This window comes from Amblyomma mixtum, chromosome 1 (genome assembly GCF_055824585.1).
Source record: "Amblyomma mixtum isolate Tamu chromosome 1, ASM5582458v1, whole genome shotgun sequence".
NCBI classification, from domain to species: domain Eukaryota; kingdom Metazoa; phylum Arthropoda; class Arachnida; order Ixodida; family Ixodidae; genus Amblyomma; species Amblyomma mixtum.
The window spans coordinates 287,868,413-287,892,694 of record NC_143012.1 but is presented as its reverse complement, the minus strand read 5'-3'; the positions used below and the strand labels follow the sequence as shown (position 1 = coordinate 287,892,694).

Here is a 24,282-nt window from a genome sequence, read left to right as displayed (position 1 = left end):
TACCGCGCTCGTTTTCATGACTTTTCTTTTTTTATCTTGAAACCACAATGCAATTTTTCTCGAATCCTAGTTATATGCGAATCACCGTGTCCAGATAGCAATGATGTGTGTGAAGATTTTATAACCAAATTAAAGAAATATGAAAAAGCAAATAGTGTAGTAGTTGAAAGTAGGCACAAAGCAAGCACAGCTCTTGATTACATGGTTATGGTAGGACTCGAAATATACAGGGGTCACAAATATGCATGTGCACTCGATTTATTCAGTTTCAAAGAACGTTTTGCTCCTCACATGCATCTGGACCACTCTTAAAAAAAAAAAAAAAGCACAATGAAAGAAAAAAAAAAAGGCTCTAAGTTGACTTGCCCTTTTATTGTAATAGCACAATGCCAAGTAACAATTCCCACATTAAAAGGACGGCATATTACCATAAATCAAAACGCTGCAATGATAATAAAACAACACACGAAGCCAACAGCGAACACATGTGTCAAGTGAGAATATGGTATATGGCACACAGAAATATGTTCATTGCGAGAGAGTATAATGCACAGCCAACAACTACAGTCACTGCTGAGCAGAACGAGCTGAATGAGTTCTAGCTCAATCACAGTCTTCTAACAACAGCTTGAGTACAGGCGTCTAAACAGGCATACCGCATGCATACCAAAACACATAAAGAACAAAATAAATGCCTCTAATTATAGTGCCACTGCAAACCTCATTCAAAATACACATGTACAGCTAACAGCTGTGCAACCAGCTCAAGAACAGCTGCAGGCACGCTCAGGACAGATCATCAGCAAGAAAACAGCAACAAAAATTCAAACTGGCCCTTTTCCATGCCCACTGGCAAAAACAAAAATTGCAAATCTGCCAAGCTTTCACAGTTTGCATCAACTGCTGCAGGTATGTGCAAATGACTGCCCTCAACAAACAATGAAAATGTCATGGATAATATGCAACAAATGAAGATCAAAACTGCACTTTCTTTTAACTGCGTGCACCTGATGCAAACCGACTGCCAAAGTAGAGGCTCAGTGAAACAGCTTTTCTACAGGGCCCCACAATCGCCTCAGTCTTGGCAGAAATAAACGGTATTATCCTACGTATCGGGTAACCTGATACAGTAATATTCGTTGCATGCATTAATAGTAAATGCAAAAAATACGAGATTCAAAACATATTTCATTACTGTTTATATGCAAAGCACCAGCAACAACCGCAGTTCACTGAACACAGCACACAGACATTGTCGAAAGAAGCAACAAAATGTGAGTGCCAGAGGAAAAACTCGGTGTTGCACAGGGACAGACTTGCTTTAAGTTTGACTTCAACTTGCTGCAAGTCACCGGTATCCATATTCATAACTGACAAGGCATGTGCACTTTCACACGAAAAGCACCATTTTTGTGTCTAAACCAAACTCAACCCCTTTACTTAGTGGTCCTTGTCCATAATTTTCTCCAGCTGACTTTTAACAGATCGAAAGGCAGGTCTTGCATCTGGTTTCTGAAAAAGGGGGAGAAACAATACTCAGAAAGCAAACGTAAATGAAGAACAACAAAACGTTGCAAATCCACATGAAGCCTATATATCACTGCACATGCACACTACCTGAGAAAATGTCACTGCACACTGTTACCATTACACCTTTCTGAATTTTTTCTGTTGTGCATTCAGTTAATGCAAAGACTCTCAGCTTGAAAAATAGCCTCACAAAAGTTTAACTTGCAACCAGTTCACAGAAACATGATATTTCTATCCAATAAACTCAACAAGCTAACCTCCCCATAAGAGGCCCCATTCCCACAAGATGACATGGCCCGGCTCCATAGGGATCACATGAACATGAACATTCACACTGATCAGACTGGACACCACAGATACACAATGATCACTAAGTACAACAATGACAACTATGCCCTAAGCACCAGGAAGTCCCCCCACGCATCTCTCACTGTAAATACACCTGTTTCCCTTCATTAGCTGAGCACACTAGAGAAATGCAGGCACATCCTTCAGACAGGCCTCCCACACCTACCATGCTTTCTCCTTGCTGTCTTCACACAGACTTTCAGCCAACTATTTTGTTGGCGCCACCGCCCAAGGAGAATTTCGACAAACCACTCAATTTTATAGGAATGAAATATATTGTAGCAACAATCATGGGATGATTTTATTTACGTGAACTCCAGTAGTAGTCTACTAGAGTTATTCAAGAAATCAGAGGCACATCTTCTCACTGGCTATTTACAACCTGCAACCTGCTTGCTTACATTAATCACAGCAGGCTGGCAAACAGTGTAGTGAGCAATGAGCCCCTGACCTGCCCGAACATAATATCATAAGGTAGTCCTTGCAATGAAGTGATGCCAAAGCTGGCGCTCAGAAAGTGCTATGGAGGATCAGTATGAGTAGCTAAGGCAGTTCGTGCACATTTTTTCATTTGCTGAAGCAGTCCTTCGCACTGTGCACTAAACAGACAAATGACAAATCTGCAAATTCCATGTCAGCGACCTCCACTAATAAAAACCTTAATACGCAAAGTCAGGGACTCGACTAACGGTGCAAACAAACAACAACAATAAAACAAGAACCACACTGATGTGCATGCTGCGTCTATGCAAAGAGCAATCAGAGAAGGCCTATCTGGGGATTGCAGCCTGTCCGCTCACCTTTTCCCAACAGGAGCGCATGACCTGGTACACATCCGAGGGGCAGGCAGGGGGCTTGGGCAGCCGCTGGCCATGCTGAACCTGCTCCACCACCTCAGCATTGGCTGCCCGCCCATAGGGGATCTTGCCACACGTGAACACTTCCCACATGAGCACACCTGCAATCAAAATGGCAGCGTTTTGCACACACTAACACATTCAGCATTTCGGCCCACTTGACATCCCTGGACAAGGTACTATGGCAAAAAAACACCATCCAAGGGAAGCAGGTCCAGATTGTTGAATGCAAAAACAAAAAAGCATATGGCAAACAAGCACTTATGGTCTGGCATGCTTTTGCCACGCTGGCCTCAAGACTCAGGTTTACTAAACTGAAGCCTGTAACACAGAATGAAAGCATGTCACCAAAGTCACTAGGCACATGAGGAAATCTGTATCCCCGCTTTGAAAAATGGGGAACACATCTCTGACTTAAATGATATTGCAAGAGAAAAAAAGCACAAGCTCCAGGTATGCGTTAACAAGGTGTGGCAACAAAATAGTTTGATGGGTCGACAGTTTTCCATAATAAACAAAAAAATCTTGCTAGTTTTACTCCGCAAAGGATGCCATGAGTGGCAAGACAAGGCGACCCACCGTATGCCCAGACATCCGACTTGCTACTGAAGCGAGTATAGCCAAGCACCTCAGGCGGAGCCCATTTGATTGGGAACTTTGCTCCTCCAGAGCTGGTGTACTCATCATCAATCACATATCTGGAAAAAAATAAAGAGACAGAAAGAATGAAGAGAACGAAAGGCCAGGAATAGGGCACGCTGCGGTATCACTAGAAGTCATGGGATAGACTGCAGCTGGCAACAAGTTTTTTTTTTTTTTTAAGTTCAAAGTAACTGTCTGAAAAATGCAGTTGTTTTCTATGAACAATGTTTACCAATAGCCATTGAGCGCTGTGCATGCCCGCACGCATATGTGTGCACCAAAACAAGAAGAGCCTTTCCTACAGCCAGAACTAGAATAAAGCATGAAGTGGCTACAAGTGCCACGAGTCATTATTGTGCACTGCCATCAAGGTTCAGGAGATCAGCATCTGCAGCTCACACCTACAACGTACTCACTGCCATCATTGCTTTTCTCAAAGCAAGGTGTCCTTTGCTGTACACCACACTCCCAGATATTTCTCACAGAGAAACTGCACTGGCCCTCACAAGTTTTGTTTTTCGTTTCTTTCAATGATGGAAATGCAAGAAACTCACTGTGCAAATAGCATACACCACCCAAACTGCCCCCCTTCCAGCAGCAGTTTCCCACAGATCTGTCCCTGGCAGACTCACCTTGCGAGGCCGAAGTCGGCCACCTTGACGACATAGTTTTCGCCCACGAGGCAGTTGCGTGCAGCCAGGTCCCGGTGGATGTAGTTGTGCAGCTCCAGGTAGGCCATGCCACTGGCCACCTGCAGGCACACGTCCAGCAGCAGCACGGGGCCCTTTTCGGTCAGGGCACGCTCGTGACGCCGGAGGAACTGCAGCAGGGAGCCTGGAACACACACCACCAGTCTCCACCTCTTTCCCCTGTCCCATGATATAAAAACTACAGAGAATGTTTACTAACATTCGAATCCGAGCGGGAGCACGGATTTGTGCTACGTAGAAGAGGACAGTGAGCAGGCAGTGCCACAGGCGGAGCAGATGGAAATTGACAAAGACGACGCTCTCCAATGTACAGGTGCGGCCACAATAATACGGAGCACAGGAACGGTCGCGGAGCAGCGGAAACGTGCTTGTGCGCGCTGCCTAGCAGCGGCGACAGGAAGTATCTTAATTTGGACGCGGCGAGATGGCGCCGGTAGCACGGACCCACTGTTTCCGCAGGCCTATCAACATCACAGCATATAGCATGCAATCCCTTGCTCTATGATCGACTGATACTGTGCTGACAGCGCCATGCGCTTCGTTGCCCCGTTTCTCGCATCGACGAGCGGCGCGCGCTGTAAACGGGCGCAAGACGGCCATTTTGGCATTACGTGTTATCTCGGCCATTCAGTCCGCGCGGCCACCGAGGTTGAAGTGAGAACGCCTGGATGAAGGCAGCACCTGGCGGTGTTGCCCGAACCAGCTCAGCATCTTTCGAACAGTGATAACGGCAGGGTTGCAGCAAAGAGGGGGGCTCGGCGGCATGCACTCTCGCTGCGCGCGGATAGCCAGGGGTGTCTTTGTTGTGCTGATAGGTGGCGCTTAGATGCAGTTTCTGCCAGCTTGGCCACCTTCCGCGTGCTCCGTATTATTCTGGCCGCACCTGTACAACGCGAGAGTGTGGTGCAGTTTAACACAAGGCGTGATGGCTGCAGCGATAGCCTAGTAGTCTCACTGAGCGGTCCTTAAAGGAGATCTGTTCGCGCACCTGCGGATTAGACTCCCAGTCATGGGTATTGATTCAATTTCTTTTTCATGGCTTCACCACTAACTCAGCTGAAGGTCAAATTTACACGGTCTGCAATTGAAGCCTGAGGTCCCGTAGTGAAGCTTTTGCTTCAAAAGCGTTCCAATTCTGAATCTTTATAGAAACACTTTGTCTGCAGCACAACTTACAGGATGCTTTTGGGGGACATTTTAAACTATACAATACAGCAGATGTGAAAAGAGGAAGGGGAAAAAGAAAGACCACATCTGCACATTCTCACGAAGCACCGCAGGCAGGACAGGTGGCATGAGAAAAAAAAAAATAATAAGGAAACCAGAGGCAGTGAGACACATTAGAATCTCAGTGATACGAATCTCATGGGGTCACAAAAAAATATTGATATCAACAGAAATTTCTACCATCATAAAACAATTATCCACATGCAGGATCATAGGAAATCCATTCACGTAAGTTTCTTTTTGGCTGACGGGGGTTTACTTGCAGCCGCGTGTCACTGCTCAATGCCCAAGGCACGCACTGTGTGGCTAACAATTGCACCGTCAGCGATGTGCAGGCCGTGGGCCTCCACTCAGTGCTCCCAGTGCAGACTAGGGTGAGTGGCAATTACGGCATTTGTGATATGAGGGCAGTGTCTAGAGCTCGCACCCCACAATTGTATCATCCATAATGGTGAGGCAGACCATTTGGAAGATCCAAAATTCTGCCCACTGTACGCAACACACTTTGGTCGGGGGAATTTTATCAATTTTGAATCACCCTGAAATTCGCATCAGCCATGATCACACCATCGAGGTTCTATTCACAGCTCTTTATCCTATATCACACAAGCATAACAGTTGTAGTTACACTGCTAAAACCACCAAGACATTACAAAAAAGAAGATGTTGTCAATGTTCCACGCTTATTCTAGACACCAGAGACTGAATAAAGCTAAACATCGGGTCACATGCGGGCACACGTACCATGTTTCATATATTCTGCTACAATAAATATGGGGCGATGCTTGCTACAGACACCATACAGCTGGACCAAGTTTGGGTGCTGTAGCTTTCTGAAATGACAGAAAGGGAGAATGTATTGTTAACCACGGCTACTGCTCACTCTGGCCCTCTTGTACTATTGACACATACTATTCACGGCAATAAGATATACCCCTAAAATGAAAGTTTCCCAACAGTGCTATGAGAATCTAACATATACTGTACTCGTGGCACAACGTATACAAACACAATGCCGTATTTACTCGCATAATGATTGCACTTTTTTTTTTTCCAAAAATTGACGAAAATTTTGGGGTGCGATCATTACGCGGGGTAAATTTTTTACAAAAAATTTTTGAGCACCGAAAATGCAAACAAGTCTCAAGCAGACAACCCTTATCACACGGGCGCGCTACCCGTGGTTACGCCACTAAATGCGGTTATCATGAACCGATCTCACCGATCTCGGCTTACGTCGCTAACCGAGAAGGTAGAGTGCGAAAAGCGCAAGAGCTGGCCCACTTCAAGAATGTACTTTCTTTGCACTAAATCACGTTCTAAGAGCAACGCATCAAAATAGGCAGTGTGTATAGTGCTGCGCGACGGCGCCTTTATGCGGCCTTCGATCTCGTCCGATAGCGCGGCAACAGTGTACATACAACAGCAACGTCCCGCGGCGCTCAAACTACGCATTTTACCGCCGTTACGCCGAAAAATGTCCGGTTCCTGCAGCGTCGTTGATGTACTTAGGTGACACGTTTGCAACGCTCGGAGCACTGGATTGCGCGCTTACCGCAATGGTGCCGCCCGCGAGCGCGGCAGACGACGGCGCTCTGTACTCCCTAGTCGTCGCTAGGCCTAACTTGTTTCGTATCGAAGCCACAGTGGACGGCACTTTTGAATTGGTTGGTTAGTTGGTTTGGTTTATGGGGTTTAACGTCCCAAGGCGACTAAGGCTATGAGAGACGCCGTAGTGGAGGGCTCCGGAAATTTCGACCACCTGGGGTTCTTTAACGTGCACTGACATCGCACAGTACACGGGCCTCTAGAATTTCTCCTCCAAAGAAATTCAACCGCCGCGGCCGGGATCGAACTCATGTCTTTCGGGTCAGCAGCCGAGCACCATAACCACTGAGCCACCGCGGCTTTTGAATTGAACAACGCTATAATGAATGCTCTACTTATGGCGCTGCCTTACTGACAACCTCATTGTTTCATATTAAAAGAAATATATACGATCGATTTCAGCGACGCCTTCGCAGCGGAGCTGGCATGCAAGCAGATCGGGTCACTCGCGCTGCAACGGCGGCAGCTGCTACGCGGCTGCGAACGTAAAACTAGCTAGTATCGCAGTTATTACTCCTACCAGCAACTCGGTAGAGGCCCGCGATCCTCAAGGAGGATTCATTTTTGACGTTCCCATATCCCAGGGCTTATTATTTACGAGAACAATAAAGTTTAGCCGGATCACCGTGTCACTTCGTTCGTTGCACCACAACCCAGAACAGTGGCGAGACTTGCGACAACGGCGAACCGTGATTAGAGATAACCGCAGTTAAGTTTGGTATCCGCGGTTAAGCATAACCGCATTTAGACTGCCCATGTGACCGCAGGTCAACCAACAGGCGGCTGCCGCTGCAATGCTGACAGAGCAAGATGGTAATCTGCACGTGCCATCTGTCAGACAGATAGCAAGTACGATCATCGTCGGCTAGAATCGTCATCGTCGACAAACTGCCGCGGCAAGTTCGGGGTGCGATCATTATGCGGGGAATAAATAAAAACTGAATTTTGCCAACAAAATTCGGGGGTGCGATCATTATGCGAGTACGATCATTATGCGAGTAAATACAGTAATCCATCACCTCACACATGCTGCAGTGAGTAAATAACATGAAATGTGTTGTGTTCGGCTTTATGGTGCATAAGTTGAAAAGACTACGTATCATGCACCAAACACAAGGCTAAAATGTCTGTATTTTGTGCTAAAAGAAATAAAGGTTTTCGAAGTTAAGTTTGTTTAGCACATTTCCTTCACTTATGAGCAACCTAGGGTGGAGCCGAATGTGTTCGACTGAAACACAGTTCAATATGTTATAATCAAAATTTGCAGCTTGATGTCAAGTGCCCTTCATACAGTGCAGCAAGGCAGCGTCTTCCAAATACCACAGCTCACTCAGTACTTACGTCATCAGCTTGGCCTCCTCAATGAAGTCATCCTCGGACATGGTTCCTTCTTTCATCATCTTGACAGCTACGTCTCGACAACCTCGCCACTTTCCTCGGCGCACCACCTGCGCACATCCAAGCACACTTCACTCGGCGGTCAAGCAACCTCGGAAAACTGCCGAGCAATTTCTGAATTGCTGACATGTCCAAATCACCTCCCCATTAGTCCCTGCCCCACATCAAAGCTGAACCGGCTTTACATAGTGGCCAAGATAGCTCACCTTCCTGACCCTGCTTCTTCACATGCACCACAAAGCACCCATGGACTACGGATGCCAAACTTGGCATTGCATTAACAATATAGCTTTAACAAATGCTTAGTATCTCTTTGCATACACTTCGTTCTGTACTTCAATACAATCAAGGCATTTCCCAGCAATGGAACTAATGAAACCAATGTGCAACATACATTCTGACACGGAATGATGCATTGAAGTCACAATCGATCAGTCACTTTCTGATTAGTTTTCATTGCTGTGAACTAAACGAAAAATTGAACACCAAGCTAGCAGGCTTCTTTCTGCACAATCAATGCTACACATGCTTGAATGTTCCACAAAATGTGAAAATGTTAGCAAAATGTCAGAATGGCACATCATTTGAGCAGAGGAAAAAAAAAAGCAGATTTACACCACAAGCTTCAAACAAGGGGTCAATAACAACAGAGCTCTTCGATCTCACCATTTACATACAAGCTGCTTTCAAAAGGTAACTAAAAAAATGCAAGCTCAATACAAAAAGCACTTCACTTGGAGAAGGAAAAAATGTGGGGCTTACACCAAACTGCCCACTTCCAAGTTCTTCAAGAAGTGTGAGCTCAGAAGGGTCAATTTCCCACTTGTCTGCAGAGAAAAGAAAGAACAGAGCCGAACAACACATTAATCAATTACAGCTCAACTATATACTAACACTTTATTTTACATATCAGCAAGCTCCAGCAAATCACAATTTGATGTTTGTTTTTGGTATGTACAGTAGTAATAACGAAAAAGATTTGTAGACAGCAAAAAAGCACAAGGACTGTGGCGTTAATGATAACCATCTTTGTCTCCCACCAGGTATGGCTATAAACAAAAATAAAACCAGCATATCTGTTGCATGCAAAAATGCTTGTTGGTACATGCAACATTGATGTTCATGCAAAGTGCTCCTTTCTATGACAAAAGATAAAAGTTTGTGCACTAGAAATTTCATATGGGAAACTTTCAACATCGAGCTCGTGATCGTTCAAACTTGAATAATTTGAACTTTTGCTTGGTTCACACAAATTATAAGAATAACAATTTGACCTGTTACTATGTCTCCCATAGATTTTCAAGCCACTTGATTAAAATAGTGCTTTCAGTTAAAGCTGAATCTTGATTTTACAAAAAGTTGATTTTGTAAATTTTTCACATTATACAAAGGTAACGAATTGTTTGAACACAGCCAGAATTCAATGCTTTCGGAAACTGAAAAGAATAAAATGGATTCAGATCCTGTCCAACAATTTCTGTACTAAAAAAAAATATAGGTCACTGCAGATGTTGAAAGTTTTGCCAAATGTGTTACTACTGTGCAGCGCACTGTTGCATTAAGGTAATCATAATAGTATTTTTTTTAACAAAACTACACATCACAACAATGTTGGCAATCTGGGCTTTGAGGCAATTTTCCGGACACATTATCTTGGTTGAATCGGGTCTAACGTCCCAAAGCGACTCAGGCTATGATGGACACCGTAGTGAAAGGCTCCGGAAATTTCGACCACCTGGGGTTCTTTAACGTGCACTGACATCGCACAGTACACGGGCCTCTAGAATTTCGCCTCCATCGAAATTCAGTCGCTGTGGCCGGGATCGAACCCGCGTCTTTCGGGCCATAGCCGAGCGCCATAACCACTGAGCCACCGCGGCGGGTGAGACACATTATCTTGTTAAGCAAACCAGCAGACCGTGCAAACCACATATGAAGATGTAGATATAGTCTACACAGCCGAAAACCACAATACTTTGTCCTACTGTAGCATGTTTGTCCCCATAGGTTTTTTGGGGTGCTTTTCAACCGCACAAAGCTTGTTTCTTCAGTCTGTACTCCTGCATAGTATTCCAATTTGCCATGCGAGCACATTGTGAAGCATTGTCACAGGTTCTGCTTGACTGAGAATATGCATCACAGGGAAAAAGAGCAAGACAGGCAGACTGACCGTGTCCCAGGCCGGCGGTAGGGGCCGTGCGGCGCAGTTGTGCTGGCCAGTGGCGCAGCCTTGTGGCCAACCCACCGCTGTCATGGCGGTGGTACCGCACCAGTTCCTCCAGGGAGGAGAAGCTTCGTCGCTCGGAGAGGTACAGCTGACCATTGCCTCGGCTCTTGATGTGGTAGTGCTTCACTTGGATCACACCAGTAGGACTGCACACAGGCCAGGCACACATTAGCCCCAGGGCACAACTGAACTATTTCTGAACTGCCTTGCTTACAATAAGGTTGCCTCAGAATAAAGCTATCACAAAAGAACACATCTACACCTTTTGTATGCAATAATTTTGCAGCTTCAAAATGTCGCATTTAAAACAACCAGCACAATTCTAAGTGCCAATATCACAAAGAAAGCCAGCCAATAATGAATACCAAAGCAGATTTGAAAATTTGTAGGCAACCAAGAAAATTGAATTTTTTCTAGCGATGTACAATAAACTTGTGACCCATTGAAACATATTCTTGTATGACATTTCTTGATAATACATCTTAAACTAAAACTGTAGATGGACTGCATTAAAATAAAGACAAATAAAACAAAAAGGCATGGCATCAGAAGAAAAATCCATGTAGCCTTGAGCAATTTTTATTACTCTGTGGTTTTAGCATACTTCCATGCCGTTTGTTGATGCACATGATGGAAGTGTAGAATACCCAGTCAAACCGTGCTTATTGCAGCTTATCACACATGAAGGACACTGAGCAATCTTTGGCCACGGTGCACGAAGTGACAGAGTTATGAATGCATTTAAAAGGATCTGCTTCTACGTATTCGTCGTTGCACGATTACCTGTTTGCTAAAAGTGACAGCGTGAATAGGCCTTGTGTGGACGAATTGCGGATCACAAAGGCTCCTTCTTTTGTTTCTTGGCGCAGAATTTGTTCAGCTCGTTGCCTGGACATATCTCCTGCATACCACCTACAAAGGGAGAAAAAAAAAAGCACAGCCACAATGAAAGACGATACAGGGAAGATTATTATCTAGTTTAGCATCTGATCTGCAAGAATTGCAGCTGGTACAGATGACGCTACTACGGTGGAACATCGAAACAGCCTAACACACAAGACAAAAGAGGATGACGAGAGCACACGACACACATGACGAGACAAAGCATCCCATCGGCGCTGTGTTGCAAACAGTTCATTAACAAAATACTTTGCAAACGTTGATTCATTAAATCATCAGCTGAAAAGTCAATGCCACTGAACATCGTATCTTCATCTTTGCGCCTGTGCGCTGCACTCTGTCTAAATGTTACATGCAGGTTGCGAAGACACTGAGGGAGACCTTACATTTTTTTTTATTCTATAACACATGCTAATTTTATTTCTGAGTAAATATGTACTTCAAATATCAAAAAGAGGTGCACTCACTCATGCTGCCAAAGGCCAGCTTTTTCCTCCACATAGTTGCTTGGTATAAAGCCCACAGCCCTAAACACAATGAAAGTGACCCACAGCATGAATCAGCATAACTTCACATAAAGAAGCAACATACTAGAAGGTTACAAGAAAATGCAAATCAAAAAAGCCTAAACTCACAAGGGAAATTTAAAAACAAAATGCAAGAAGGCACAACGGAAGACAAATGCCAGATTTTATATGTACCCTTTCTTTGTAATTTAGTGTTGTAATAAATTGCTCAAATTGGGCATAAAAATTTATGCTTCATCATGTCAGCAGCATAACTGCTTGCAGAAATGATTCCTTGCTTCACATTCCTTTCTTTGCGCAAAATGTAAGCTTGAAAAAAAAAAAGGGGGAATTCCAATAATGAGAAAGAAAATGTAACTTTACACTTACACATCCTGTTCTGCATAAAACAGAGTGAAAAAGAGAAAGAGAGCAGGCAAATGAGAGCTGAGCAACACTGACAAAGAAAGCGACGTTTTACGACAAAAATGACAAAATCATCTCACCCATTCTTGTCTTTGACCTGCCACCAGTGCTCGCCAGTATCATCAAGTACTATATATTCTTGGCCCTGTAAAACCATTTTCCATGAGTTCAGGCAAAATTTTTTCACACAATACACTGTTGAAGCGGCAAGCTAACAAGTAACTAACAGGCATTAAAAATTGGCAATCAATTGCTGCGAATTCTTATGCAAGGGCCACTCTATCAACACATAAAGAGACAGAACATGAGCAATTTCAATAGGCTACTTACGGCTTCTAGTGAGAGGTCCCCCTTTTCAATGGCTTGGAATGAATACAGAGCTGTCACTAGTTTTGTGGAAACAGCACCCTGCAAAGGAACAAAAGAAGAATGAAGATATTTAACTGTATCTGTTCAACTTGCAGCTTAGAATAAGCATGTAGGTGACTTCAAGTGCACAAATGCAGTTGAAATGCATTATTCAACTCAGACAGGATGCACAAAATTAGTTCCAATTATTTGCAGTTCAAACTGAAGTATGCATATGAGAATTTTCATCATGTAAACTTTAATGAAGCCTTTTGTTCATTAAAATACTCGGCATTGGTGATCTGTATCCAAACTCACTTTTATAAACAGTCTTGCAATAGGAACACGCCTAATCCACACTGTCTTTGTGTGTGAAGGACTGCTGTGCGAGTCTAAGTGGAGCTTGCCATCAAGCAACGTAAAGTTGCACATGAAGTAGCACCAACACAAAGTTGCACCATGAAGCCCAGTGGAGGCCAGAGAATGCATCAGCTGATCAGGAGCAGAGTCCACAAAGCTGTTCTTCGGTGAGAATGGTGAGCTAATTCTATGGGCCTTGCGCTGGCCAAGCCAATCATCTCAAAGCTCGGCCATCCACAAGACAAGCTTATGCATAAGCAGCTCTGGGAGATAGGCCCCACAGTGAGGCTGCACAGTTTCAGTGATAGACGGGATAGATTCTCGGTTCTGCTCTTAGGCCCTAAGAACAACCACACTACTACATGTCTCGAGCAACTCACTGATTTGGACCTCAGGTGACTGAAATAAAAACCTGGAGCCCCCCATTACGGCGTCTCCCACAGCCAATGCACTGCTTTGGAGTTTAAATCCTACAGAACATGTCACTGCTCCCCTCCACTGTGCCCTTGGAACCTGGGACACTGCGTGTATGCATGTGTATGTGTGCACGCATCCACGTGTGCACATATGTCTAGTATTATATTTTATTAGCTAAATAAAAAAAAATTATTTTTAAGTATTTCGATGTTACAGTATTTGGAAACATAAGATGAAATGCTTTATCTAGTATCAGCAAAAAAAAAAAAAATTAACCTTAGGTACTAATAACAGTTATTCCACAAAGTAAAAATAGAAACCAGATAAAACACAGTTAACAGAAATAAATAAATAAACTATGTCTATTAGCATCAACCCAATAAACTGAACATAAAATTTCTTTCCTGGCACCTCTTCTACTGGCAAATAATCAATCAGCAATTCTTTCTAGTTCAAACAATCCAACATTTTCCCCCACAGGTCAGAAATAATTGCTTTTTTTTTTCACTGAGTAAGAAAACATTTGCATCTATCAAGAACTTCGAACATGGCCAATATAATTAAAAGAGCAAATAAGTAACATGAAATTAAAGTAAGCTGATTGTACAGTATTTGAAGGAGGCTAAAATAGGTGCAAGGGAGACAAGGTTCAAACCTTTACGGGCAGTATGTTCTTGGCCCTTGCAGGTGCTGGATCTCCGCAGGTAATGCTACCTGCACAGACATACATGAGTGCTCTCTGTATTCAGTAGATGACAAAAATAAATATTCTGGTGTGCTTACTTCTAATTCCACCAATGAAAGCTACTATCGATGATTTTGTGTATGTCTCGTTACACAGAATTTTCAATTCAGGCTGCATTTACACAATGACAGCCTGAACAACCAGGAAGCAACATGCGTGTGGTGATGGGCAACCAGTACGATGAGTCGGTTCTTACATATTTCTCATAAAAGAGGAGTTGCGTATCTTCGAGCAGTTCATTCACTATGCTGCAAGGCAAACCATGCAAACTGAGAAGTCTATGTGAAGAGAACAGCACAGTCCACAGAACTCGACTCAAGCCGCAAAGGTAAGCCAAGCTTCTCCAGCCAGGCAAATGTGATGATGAAGGTGATATGCAACAATCAAATGGAGTTTCACAAAAATTAGGGCGTGCTAAATCAACACCGCTTATCATAACTGGCGCCCAGCTTCTTTCACAGCTGCCACAGGGAAAGTGTGAGTTAAATTTGAAACGCCCTCTGAGACGCGGCTATGTACACGCAATACATGTAGCACAAGTTCATAGCATATGTTGAAAAAAGTTTTTTCAGCCTTTAACTCACACTTGCCGTGGATACTAAATTAACAAACTTAGTTGCAATTAGAGGCAGAATGACAATGCAGGAGGGGAGGTTGTGAAGCACCATGCTATGCTTACCCCTGGAGTTCAGAGACTCGGCGCTGTGTGGGGAGGTGACCCAGGTGCTTTGGCAGCCAGCGGAGCCCCGAGAGCCTCGGCCACAGCAGCCCCAGCGACCACCAGACCAGACACCCGAGTGAAACTTGTCTGCCAACTGCTCATTGTTTGCACACACTGAAAGAGAGACCCTCAGTCAGAGACCCAGCACTGCACAGACACTGCCAATACTTGCAGGGAACCACATGCACGGAAACCACACAAACAGGCATTTCATGCCAGGGGTAGGCATTAACGTCAGTAAGACTTCCAATTAAATACAGCCAGTCATAAGCCTCATAACTTAATTTCACTCAAGAAAAAACTGTAAAACGGGAAGCTAATTTTACAAATTACCCCTCAGTTATAACGGTGCCCAATCAACCCAGAATTTCTATACAGCACCACCTGAACGCTGCTTTGTATAGCCTAGTCAGTAACGTACAGAGCAAGTGGTTTGCACCTGGTCCGAGTTGTGAAGCTTATTCTGTGTAATCAGTTTGTTCTCACATATTTGCAATTTAGAACTCCGAGAAGTGCCACAAGATTGCCACTATGTGGCTTAGAAACAGACATCTTGGGCTGTATTTTTTACAAACGCCAAAGACAAATGAGAAGAAGCAATTTATCGTATTTATCTAATTATAACAAGCACCTCTTTCTCTAAAAACCCAATTCAAAGCAGAACATGCGTAAGAAGTGAACATAAAGCCTGAATCACGAAAGAAGCACTTAATTTCTCCTTTGCCGACCACACGAACAGGACACTTAGCATGTAGGTAATACAATGAGCACCAGTTTCTTTCATCGTTTCATGTACGATACTGTTAACATGCTGTTTCATATATTTTACTAGCCTATTCTGGTTCCTGATCATGTATTTAGTTTCCAATAACATACTGTGTCATGTATTTCAGTTCCGAACATTTTTCGATTGCAGTATTTGAAAACATGTGCATTCAAGTTCTAGGCATTTAACTCAGATCAGACTGAACGAAAAGGATCAAATGCATCATCAGCACAAAAAATGAACAATACCCTCAAACAATCACATGCGCTAGCACTGAATGAGAATAAAATTAGTTACAGCTGAATTAACAGACATCTGCAATGTCATATGCTCTCCAGTAGTGGCCAGCTACAGTGTAATCATGACACCATCCACTGCAGCACAGACCCCTAACTTGTATCTCAATAACTAAGCACAATTCCAACAATGCATACTCACATTTCCTCAAAGCACCAATCCACTCCTCTCGTTGTGCTTCAGAAGATGCCACTATGTACATAAGGCGATCTTTGTAGCCAATCTAAACAGGAGAAGCATACAAGCATACATTTAAATTGCAAAATTCTTGGCAAGACGTGTAACACATAGACAAGAGAAAGACGTGCCTGCAGCGCCTTCTCTCGTTCAAGTGCTCCATCATCAACACGCTCTACAAGCCTTACAGTGCGCAGGTCCAAACGTCCTTTCTCCTTGCCCTGTCACAAACGAAAAGAAACGTCATGGTGTGAGAGAGTACAAATTCGTTTTTTTTGTCGACTCCAACAAAAGCATCAGTTTAGCTGTGATATAAAAGCGCTCAATGCTAACAATGCATGCCACAAGTGACAAGCTAAGAAAAGAAGCATTACAAGAGCAGTCAAAACCTCATTCATGATTACGGTTATACAATGTTTCAAGTACATATGACATATGACAGGACATATGAACTGTAAGAGTTATACAACTCTATATAACAGTAACAAAAAGGGGAATGGACGAGAAGGGAAATTGGCTACTTGCATCTGGTTTTCCATCGTGATATCGCAGACAGCTTTTGGTGAGCACAAACCACCGTGACTTGTAGTTGACAGACTTGAGGCGGCTATTGCTTTGGGAACGCTTGAGCATAGGCGCCTGCAGCACTGCTTCTTCATTTATAGATGCCATTTTCATCATAATAAAGAGCCTGTGGACTGGAAGCAATGATATGACAAGTTTCAATCTCAGCACTACAACAGAAAGGCAGGCATCACGAATGAGGAAAATTTGACAAAATGAGTATGAGACAATACAAACAACGCAGACCAAAAAGTATGCGGACATAAAAACATTAAAAAACGCCGAGCTAAACGTCGAGAAGAAAATAGCGTCGTTTCCTAAATACAGTTACCTTCATAAAGCATGCGTGCCTGCGATTTTATCTGACCATCACAAACGCCCTCTCCGTTTATTTCGAAGCAGACGCTTCCAGGTCTTCACACGACAAAGGCTCCATAAAGGGCGTTTCTAGATCTCGCCCGCCTTCAGGAATTTCCGCTTTGCTTTTACTTTCGCTGAAGTTTTGACGCACGGATGCCCCGAACAACAGCCGCTACGCGGTGCGGGAGATGCAGTTCTTGGCACTAAACAAACAAGCAGAATGACCGGAAGCATGCACTATCGCGGTGTTTGGACACGCGCTGGAGTTGTTCCGAAGCGCCGAGTCGTGCAGCTGTAAAAACAGGCTTCACGGAGGCTTCCTACACATGGGACACTAAGGTAATTTAGCGGAACAAAAACCGCGTCGGAATGACTTCGTTTTCGCTTTCGGCCAGCGAGCGAGACGACTCCCTTTTACTTGAGCCTACGCCAGCATTATCGAAACGAAAACGTCAGTGATGTCACGACATCTCGACGATCCACAACAAATCCGATTAGCCTACTTTTCGTACTGTAGCAACCGCGTTTTGAATGTTTTGTTCACACTTAGCCAGCACACAAGAACCGCAGAAACACCGATTTCAATGCAGCTTAAAGGTAATATAGCGGCAAACAATATAAATGCCTGAAATTCCGAATGAAGGATGCACCCTCGCGAGCGTCACTTGAATCGCGAAGACACACCGACGCTACTCACAGCTGCTCCTTGCGCTGGTGCTGATGTAAATCCTACTCCTTGCATAGCGGATGCAATCACACAGTGGTGCAAAGTGCGCTGCCTATGGATCGCAGGGCACATAGTCCGCAGATTGTTACAGGGCGCACTGACCAACAGTCGCAGCCATCACGGCGCCTGTGGAGAGCCAGCCAGCTTAGCCCGTCTGACTGGTGGAGACGCATGGCCTCTTTGCACTCTCTCAGAAAACGGAAATTCCTCGTAGCAAACGTAACAACTTCCTGTTACACTTTCTCGGAGCCGGCGGTGGTGTTCAAGGCGCCCATTTGTTTCGCGACTGCAGGTACGATGTTTGCATGCTATGCTTCAATTTCCGTTCGGAATTACAACGCTGGTCCGATTTCGCAACGCCTAAGTACGCGAGCAAGGGAACGCGGTAGCACCGCCGCTACAGGCACGACGCATTTGAGGCCGGTCGCGCTGGTTTCGTCTTGCGCCCGTCGCAAAACACGTTCAGTCGTCCGCGGCATTTACAAATTCTGAACGAACGTGGGTGTATTAACGCCTTCTTTTTCCAGGATGAAGACTGTGCTTATCACAGGTGCCTCTGGACTGCTCGGAAGAGCCGTGGTCAAAGCTTTCCAAGCCGCATCTTGGAACGTTGTCGGCCTGGCTTTTAGCAGAGTGTCAGGAGGCCTGCTGAAAGTGGATTTGACTGACGCCGAGCAGATAGCGAAAACCGTGAAAGAGAAAAAGGTGAAAATATTATCTTGTAAAACCAGCGCATTCCCTACTGCCCAAGTTTGAGATGACGAGTAGTACGCGCTTTGATATATATAATGCCACGAATTTCCAGCCCGATGTCATCGTGCATTCGGCAGCCCAGCGGTTTCCTGACAAGGTTGAGAAGGATTACGAGGCCAGCTATGCGCTTAACGTCACTGCTTCGAAAAACCTAGCCGCTGTCGCCGGTAAGCAGTTCGTGCCGCAGTCAAACTGATCAATGCATGTAGCCCAGAATCGAAAAAGAAAACGTCAAAGCTGTGCGGGCCCATTTAACTTGCAGATGCCGAAGGGGCTGCGTTCATCTTCATAAGCACAGACTACGTGTTTGATGGACGGAACCCGCCCTACTCTGAAAGCGCCAAGCCAAATCCTTTGAACAAGTACGGCATGACCAAAGCAGATGCTGAGCAAGCTGTGCTCGCTGTGAAACCAGGTCGGTTCTTGACCCAGCCGTGCACTGTGCCCTTAGTTACAAAAGAGCGCGGATTCTTTTAAATGTGCAGACGCAATCGTCCTGCGCGTGCCCGTGCTGTACGGCGGAGAGGAGTACGTCGCCGAGAGCGCCGTGTCGGTGTTGTGCCAGCTGCTGAACGACGCCTCGAAGCTGGTCAAGGCGTCCGATTACGAAGTCCGCTACCCGTCCCACACGCAGGACATTGCGTTCATCGTCGTCCAGCTGGCCGAACGGAGACTCCAGGTGCGCGACCTCGGTCTCGCCGCCAGTTTTCTTTGTCCAAGAACTCACGCTTCGCAGGTTCGGCGGTGTCGCTTGTTTCTAGCGGTAATTTAGTTTAGAGTTCGATCATTTCGAGACGAAAACGAGTATCAGTTTGGAGCGATAGGTGAGTTCCGAAGTAAGACATCAATGTCGGCAAACGCTAGATAATATTCAGCTTTGAGCTCAGTGTAGGCCACGGAGATAGAATGCTTCTATCTCCGTGGTGTAGGCATTTGAGTGACCGTAGATGTGGATCACGATGTGTGGAGCGCGTTTGGCAGGTTCTCTAAGATCATGAATGACAGTTTACCAATATCACTCAAGTGAAACATGTACAGCGGCTGTATCTTACGGATACTCACCTATGGAACAGAAACGTGGTGGCTAGATTAATGGGCTTGGGCAGGGCATGTAGACAAGATAACTGATGGGCCTTAGGGGTAACGGAGTGGATTCCAATGAAAGGCAACCGCTAAGGCACAGAGATAAGGTAGAGGTCTTTGTCCTGCAGTTGGCGTAGTCGGTCCGATGTTGATGATGCCATTTTGTAATGGTGGACTACAGTGTTCATTGTGTTTCACAATTTCCGTTGTAAGCCCTGCATGCTTTTATTAACGGAATTCACTGAAATTAATTCCGACCCGAACGGCAGGAAAGGGAAGGCGACGGGCCTTTGTCCCCGTGCCGTGGGGAGTGGGCTTCGCAGCCCTAGCGACCCGGTACCGTTTAACTTCTCCCCTTTCACCCCTCCGCATCCCTAGCCTGAATAACGACCGACCCCCCCCCCCCCCCCCCTGCAAGAGGACAAAGGCCCGTCCAACAGTCTTCTAGGTGGTGTTGTCCCGTCTCGCTTCCTTTCCTGCTGGCCTCTTCTGCATTGCCAAAAAAAGTTGTCCCCGAGACAGCCACAGCTGTCAAAAAACTCAATACGGGACGTTAACTTTACGGCCGGTATATCATTCGCGTAGGAAAATTACCACTTCCTACTGACGACGACAGCGAATGAACTAGTGCAATCTTAGTAGGTGAGAGGGGCGAGTGCTACATGTGAACGATGGCTTCCTAGGAAGATGGGGCTTCAGTCAAGGTGTGCTGAACCTGCCTGAACAGTGAGTACTGCAGCGTCACCCAGTTTTTGAGGCAGTACATATATTATTACTTTTGCTGAACCTACCTGAACAGTGAGTACTGCCGCGTCACCCAGTTTTTGAGGCAGTGCATATATTATTACTGCCACCACAGGAATGGACCGCGTCGCTGGTCTGAACCGTCTATCCCGTTCTGACCGATCGCGGCAGCATGCGGTGCGGTGTGGAAGAGTACCCTGCTTTAGAAACAGCCGTCGAAGAAAACCACGGCATGCCTTATTGGAAATTTTTGCCACTTATTCGCCGACTATTCAAGAACTTAAGAGCACATTCCAATCGTTCCGAATAATTTCGAATTTACGCTAGTTTTATTCGTTCAGAAAATCAAAAAAGGACAGTATTCTAATTTCGAATATTCACTCACCCCTATGACATTTCACGAAGCAGCTAGAGGTCATCACTCGTCGTACCCTCAGGGTTAGCGGCTGTAATTTTTTTTTAATGTGTTAGCATTAGAACCTGTCTTCAAAACCCGTCCGTCCGCCTAAAGCCTCGGTTCGCAGGCGGCAAAGTGAAGAGAGGGAAATTCCCCTCTACGGAGAGGGAAGACAAAGAGAGAATGGGAAGTGGCAAGTGGGGTAGAGAGGGTGTACTGCGTGCCACGCTGTGATTGTTGGATTGGATCGGGAGTGGAGCGAGCGTACGGCATGTCACGCAGTGATAGACGGACTATCACGCCGTCCGAGGTGCTAAGCATACTCTGCCGCACCAGTCGCATTGATCGCCTATAATTTTGTTCCCCTAAACATCTGTTTTCTTCCGAAATGCTGCCCTTATCATGCTTGTCTTCTTGGTGACTACATTAACAGAAAACCACATATGGCGTCAATTAAAATGTGCTGCAAACAATAATCTGCAGGCACATGTGCCTGACGTGGCTGGGAACATGTCTTAATGCCGTATCGGTGCTGGAGTGTCTCCATCACCTGTCTTGAGAAATTTGCGTGACAGCCAGCCGCACCTGTGCTGTTTACCGGAACGTTCGTACAGAAGGACGTATGGCCGTCCGCTTAGAGATCTTCCTAGCGTCTAAGCACTCTGGTCTTTGTGAAGCACGGTAAACTTAAATGAAGCTTGAGAAGGACGACTCAGAAAATGATGGTAACTTCGATTTCATGCTGTAAACAGCTGTGAAGGTGCAAATTTAAATCATGCCGTTGCTCAGGCCAAAGTTTAGTAACTGCCAACCGCAAGCCGTGCCATGGCGGCCGTCGTATGCGACCTTGTTAACAAAAATGGTCTATAGACAGTCTATAGATTTCTTATAGACTCTGTTGCCTTCATATAGATATTTCCTTTTGTCTATTTGTAGTCTACAGACTCTATAGACAGAAGTCTAATAAAAGTGTATGGCCATAAATCTATAGATGGTCTATAGACTGTATAGCATTTGTATTGCCTATAAACTGTTCTTTAGGATTGGTCTATAGAGAGTCTAAGACTTTATAGACAGATGTCTATGGACACTCTATAGACTGTCTAAGGGGAAACCGGTCCTCGGTTGCAGGATTCTGGCGTGAGCGGTGTGTACCAGTGGTGCGGCCTGGAGCCGCTCACCAAGTACGCCATGGTGCGGGCCATCGCCCAGGCGCATGGCCTGAGTGCCGACCACGTGTCCGCGGATCCAGAGCCCAGCGGTGGGGCGACTCGACCCCGAGACACGCGGCTAGAGCACGGCCGCCTCCAGCAGCTGGACATCGGACGTCACACCCCGTTTTCCCAAGGGGTGGCCGGGTTCGCCGCTTTCCTGCGCCCAGCCAGCTCCTGATCACCCCTTTGCGGAGTTATTTCGTAGTTTATTTTCGTGGCGATCTCTGACAGCCAACTGCGTACAGTCTCCTCTTCTTTTTTTTTTTTACGTTGCGCAGTGGGTGGGTAAAAATGTTGACCTACAGCAGTTGGAGCCAAGCTACGCAAGCGAAGTGGATCAGAACTCTCTTCCCAGTATTCCCTGGGCTTGAGGGGGTATGGGGATCTGCGTTTTATTGTTTTTTTTTTTCTGTTGGTGGTTTTCCTCCTCTAGTCTAAAAGTGCAGCTACATAAGCTGAATACTACGATGCCGGTGATTTTCAAGCTTGTTGAGTGAAGGAACCGAATTAATACATTATCGTCAAAGCTTCTGTTATGTGTGTTTTGAAATAAAGAAGTTGATATATAGAGTAATCAGAAATAATTAATCTGGTATTATTTGCAACACCTTTACAGTTCATGAACGAAAGAAAAACACATTTACATGCAGGACAACTCAGTATTAAAAATCTGCATCGAAATCGCTTTTTGGTGACATAATTTTCGCAGCACGCGATGTAAACAAACAAAAGTGGCGACCAGAGAAGCTTTCTGTGTCTCGCGCAGTCTTTTGAGCGCAATTCTGAAGTCACTACGCAGCAACGGTACACACATGCTGTGCACTGGATGCTCGATATGCGTGCCATGGAGACATCGGCAGCTGTGTAATGATCATCCGAGCTCAGGCCGCCGAAGCGCCTCTGAAGGCAACGCTCCAACATTTGCCGAATGCCACCAATTCTGCCCGTTAACCCTCGGTGTTAAAGGTGCATTAAATAGGAATCTGAACTCGTCTTTTTACCACGGGAACTCGATCTACACGTTCCAAGCATTGTTAGAAACTTAAATTATTGTCCAGTGCGGCCGATTTCAATAATTCAAATCGGATTAAACGTCCCGGCTCCCGCCTTTTTTTTTTTTTCAACTCACCGCAGACGGCAGCAGGAGTCAACCCACCTTTCAACCAGTCCCGTGGCGGCTCGCCGCTCTGCCATCGGCAGAGTGATACGTAGCGATCGGCGAAGTCAGAGTACGCGGCCTATTTCCGTGGGCCTAATTTGCGCCTATGTAGCCTCTGACTGGATCTATTTATTCACGGCAACCTAAAAAACAAAATAAAAGCGAAAGCGAAGCCGCCACGCGACTACCTGAAAGGCACTCCACCCATTAGTTGAGTCCTCCTACTGTCGGCGGAGAGTTTAAAAAAAAAAAGGCGGGAGCCGGGAAGTTTAATCCGATTTAAATTATGGAAATCCGCCGCAAAGGAAGTTTCTGAGAATGCTCGGAACGTGTAGATCGAGCCCCCGCCTTTAGTGCACCTTTAAGGTGGGGTGAGACTATTCTGGAAAAAAAAAAACAGATTTTGCGATCATCTGACAGAGAATTTATCTTTCAGAAGATTACACTTGCGTATTCGCGATTTGAAAAATGATTTTTCGGCCCTTTTCTGTCGTTACGTAGACCGGGAAAGTGGATGCGTGTTGACAGTGGTGTCAGGAGGGGGTGCGGTCCGTTCCGGATGCAGCGTTCAGGGGGGTGTTGTCGGGCAGTGAGAAGGGTGGGGAGGGGGGGGGGGGGGGGGGGCGAAATGCAGAAAAGGCGGGAGATGCTTGTCGCTGAGACGCAGAGTGGCAAGTGTCTGATCTCTGCGTTGGATTCCCGTACAACACGTCTTGGCCAGGCCATGTGCACTTGTACCGTAGAAAGCGAGCGTGTTAGGCGACACCTGTCGGCAGTCGCGCCGCCACATTACCTCTCTTTGGTGTATATGCAGTTCACTCTCATTTCCCGAGCGAGACCCGCTGGCACTCTCCCCCAGTGTTTAGCGTATTTCTGGTTCATTTATCGCATGTGACTTTTTCGGTTCTATAGACCCTGCCCCACATACGCCTCACACTTTGAAAACGTGAAAATGCGCGGAATGCTGTATCTTAGTAGATAAATCGCAAGTATCTGATCTCTACGCGCTGGCTACAAAAAAAAACGTAAATGAAATGAGTAGGCGGGGCCCAGCAAGGTTCAGGTGCTTTA

General features: G+C 45.5%; 2 protein-coding genes across 5 annotated transcripts; one reads left to right on the top strand and one right to left on the bottom strand.

Moving 5' to 3' along the window:
- Positions 1 to 240: 240 nt before the first annotated feature.
- Positions 241 to 18,238, bottom strand: LOC149371972 (tyrosine-protein kinase Btk-like). Of its 2 annotated transcripts, none has more exons than XM_089566309.1 (18): positions 17,832 to 18,238; positions 16,736 to 16,908; positions 16,342 to 16,431; positions 16,175 to 16,256; positions 14,929 to 15,084; positions 14,160 to 14,218; positions 12,710 to 12,787; positions 12,460 to 12,524; positions 11,915 to 11,974; positions 11,331 to 11,459; positions 10,491 to 10,693; positions 9,083 to 9,147; positions 8,264 to 8,370; positions 6,059 to 6,147; positions 4,010 to 4,211; positions 3,315 to 3,433; positions 2,679 to 2,836; positions 241 to 1,512 (listed from the first exon to the last, which is right to left on the bottom strand). In XM_089566309.1, the coding sequence occupies exons 2-18, from the start codon at positions 16,889 to 16,891 to the stop codon at positions 1,441 to 1,443; spliced, it is 1,890 nt and encodes a 629-aa protein (XP_089422435.1). In that variant the 5' UTR covers positions 16,892 to 16,908; positions 17,832 to 18,238; the 3' UTR covers positions 241 to 1,440. The 2 variants fall into 2 exon arrangements, with proteins under 2 accessions (XP_089422435.1, XP_089422434.1); XM_089566308.1 differs by lacking the exon at positions 17,832 to 18,238 and adding an exon at positions 17,106 to 17,763.
- On the top strand, positions 17,320 to 22,626 carry LOC149371971 (methionine adenosyltransferase 2 subunit beta-like). 3 transcript variants are annotated; one of them, XM_089566311.1, is made up of 6 exons: positions 17,320 to 17,473; positions 18,389 to 18,566; positions 18,667 to 18,781; positions 18,877 to 19,029; positions 19,100 to 19,293; positions 21,970 to 22,626. In XM_089566311.1, exons 2-6 carry the CDS (start codon positions 18,390 to 18,392, stop codon positions 22,228 to 22,230), a joined length of 900 nt encoding a protein of 299 aa, XP_089422437.1. In that variant the 5' UTR covers positions 17,320 to 17,473; position 18,389; the 3' UTR covers positions 22,231 to 22,626. The 3 variants fall into 3 exon arrangements, with proteins under 3 accessions (XP_089422437.1, XP_089422438.1, XP_089422436.1); XM_089566312.1 differs by lacking the exon at positions 17,320 to 17,473 and adding an exon at positions 17,608 to 17,731; XM_089566310.1 differs by lacking the exon at positions 17,320 to 17,473 and adding an exon at positions 17,803 to 18,153.
- Positions 22,627 to 24,282: the final 1,656 nt, after the last annotated feature.

Excerpts from the sequence above, each read along its gene's own strand:
- LOC149371971 (XM_089566311.1), top strand. The coding sequence starts at position 18,390 with ATGAAGACTGTGCTTATCACAGGTGCCTCTGGACTGCTCGGAAGAGCC. Across the intron at positions 18,567-18,666 it reads AAACCGTGAAAGAGAAAAAG|CCCGATGTCATCGTGCATTC; the intron begins GTGAAAATATTA and ends ACGAATTTCCAG. Across the intron at positions 19,030-19,099 it reads TGTGCTCGCTGTGAAACCAG|ACGCAATCGTCCTGCGCGTG; the intron begins GTCGGTTCTTGA and ends TTAAATGTGCAG.
- LOC149371972 (XM_089566308.1), bottom strand. Across the intron at positions 16,432-16,735 it reads ATCACGATGGAAAACCAGAT|GGCAAGGAGAAAGGACGTTT; the intron begins GCAAGTAGCCAA and ends CGTTTGTGACAG. Across the intron at positions 8,371-9,082 it reads TTGGAAGTGGGCAGTTTGGT|GTGGTGCGCCGAGGAAAGTG; the intron begins GTAAGCCCCACA and ends GGATGTGCGCAG.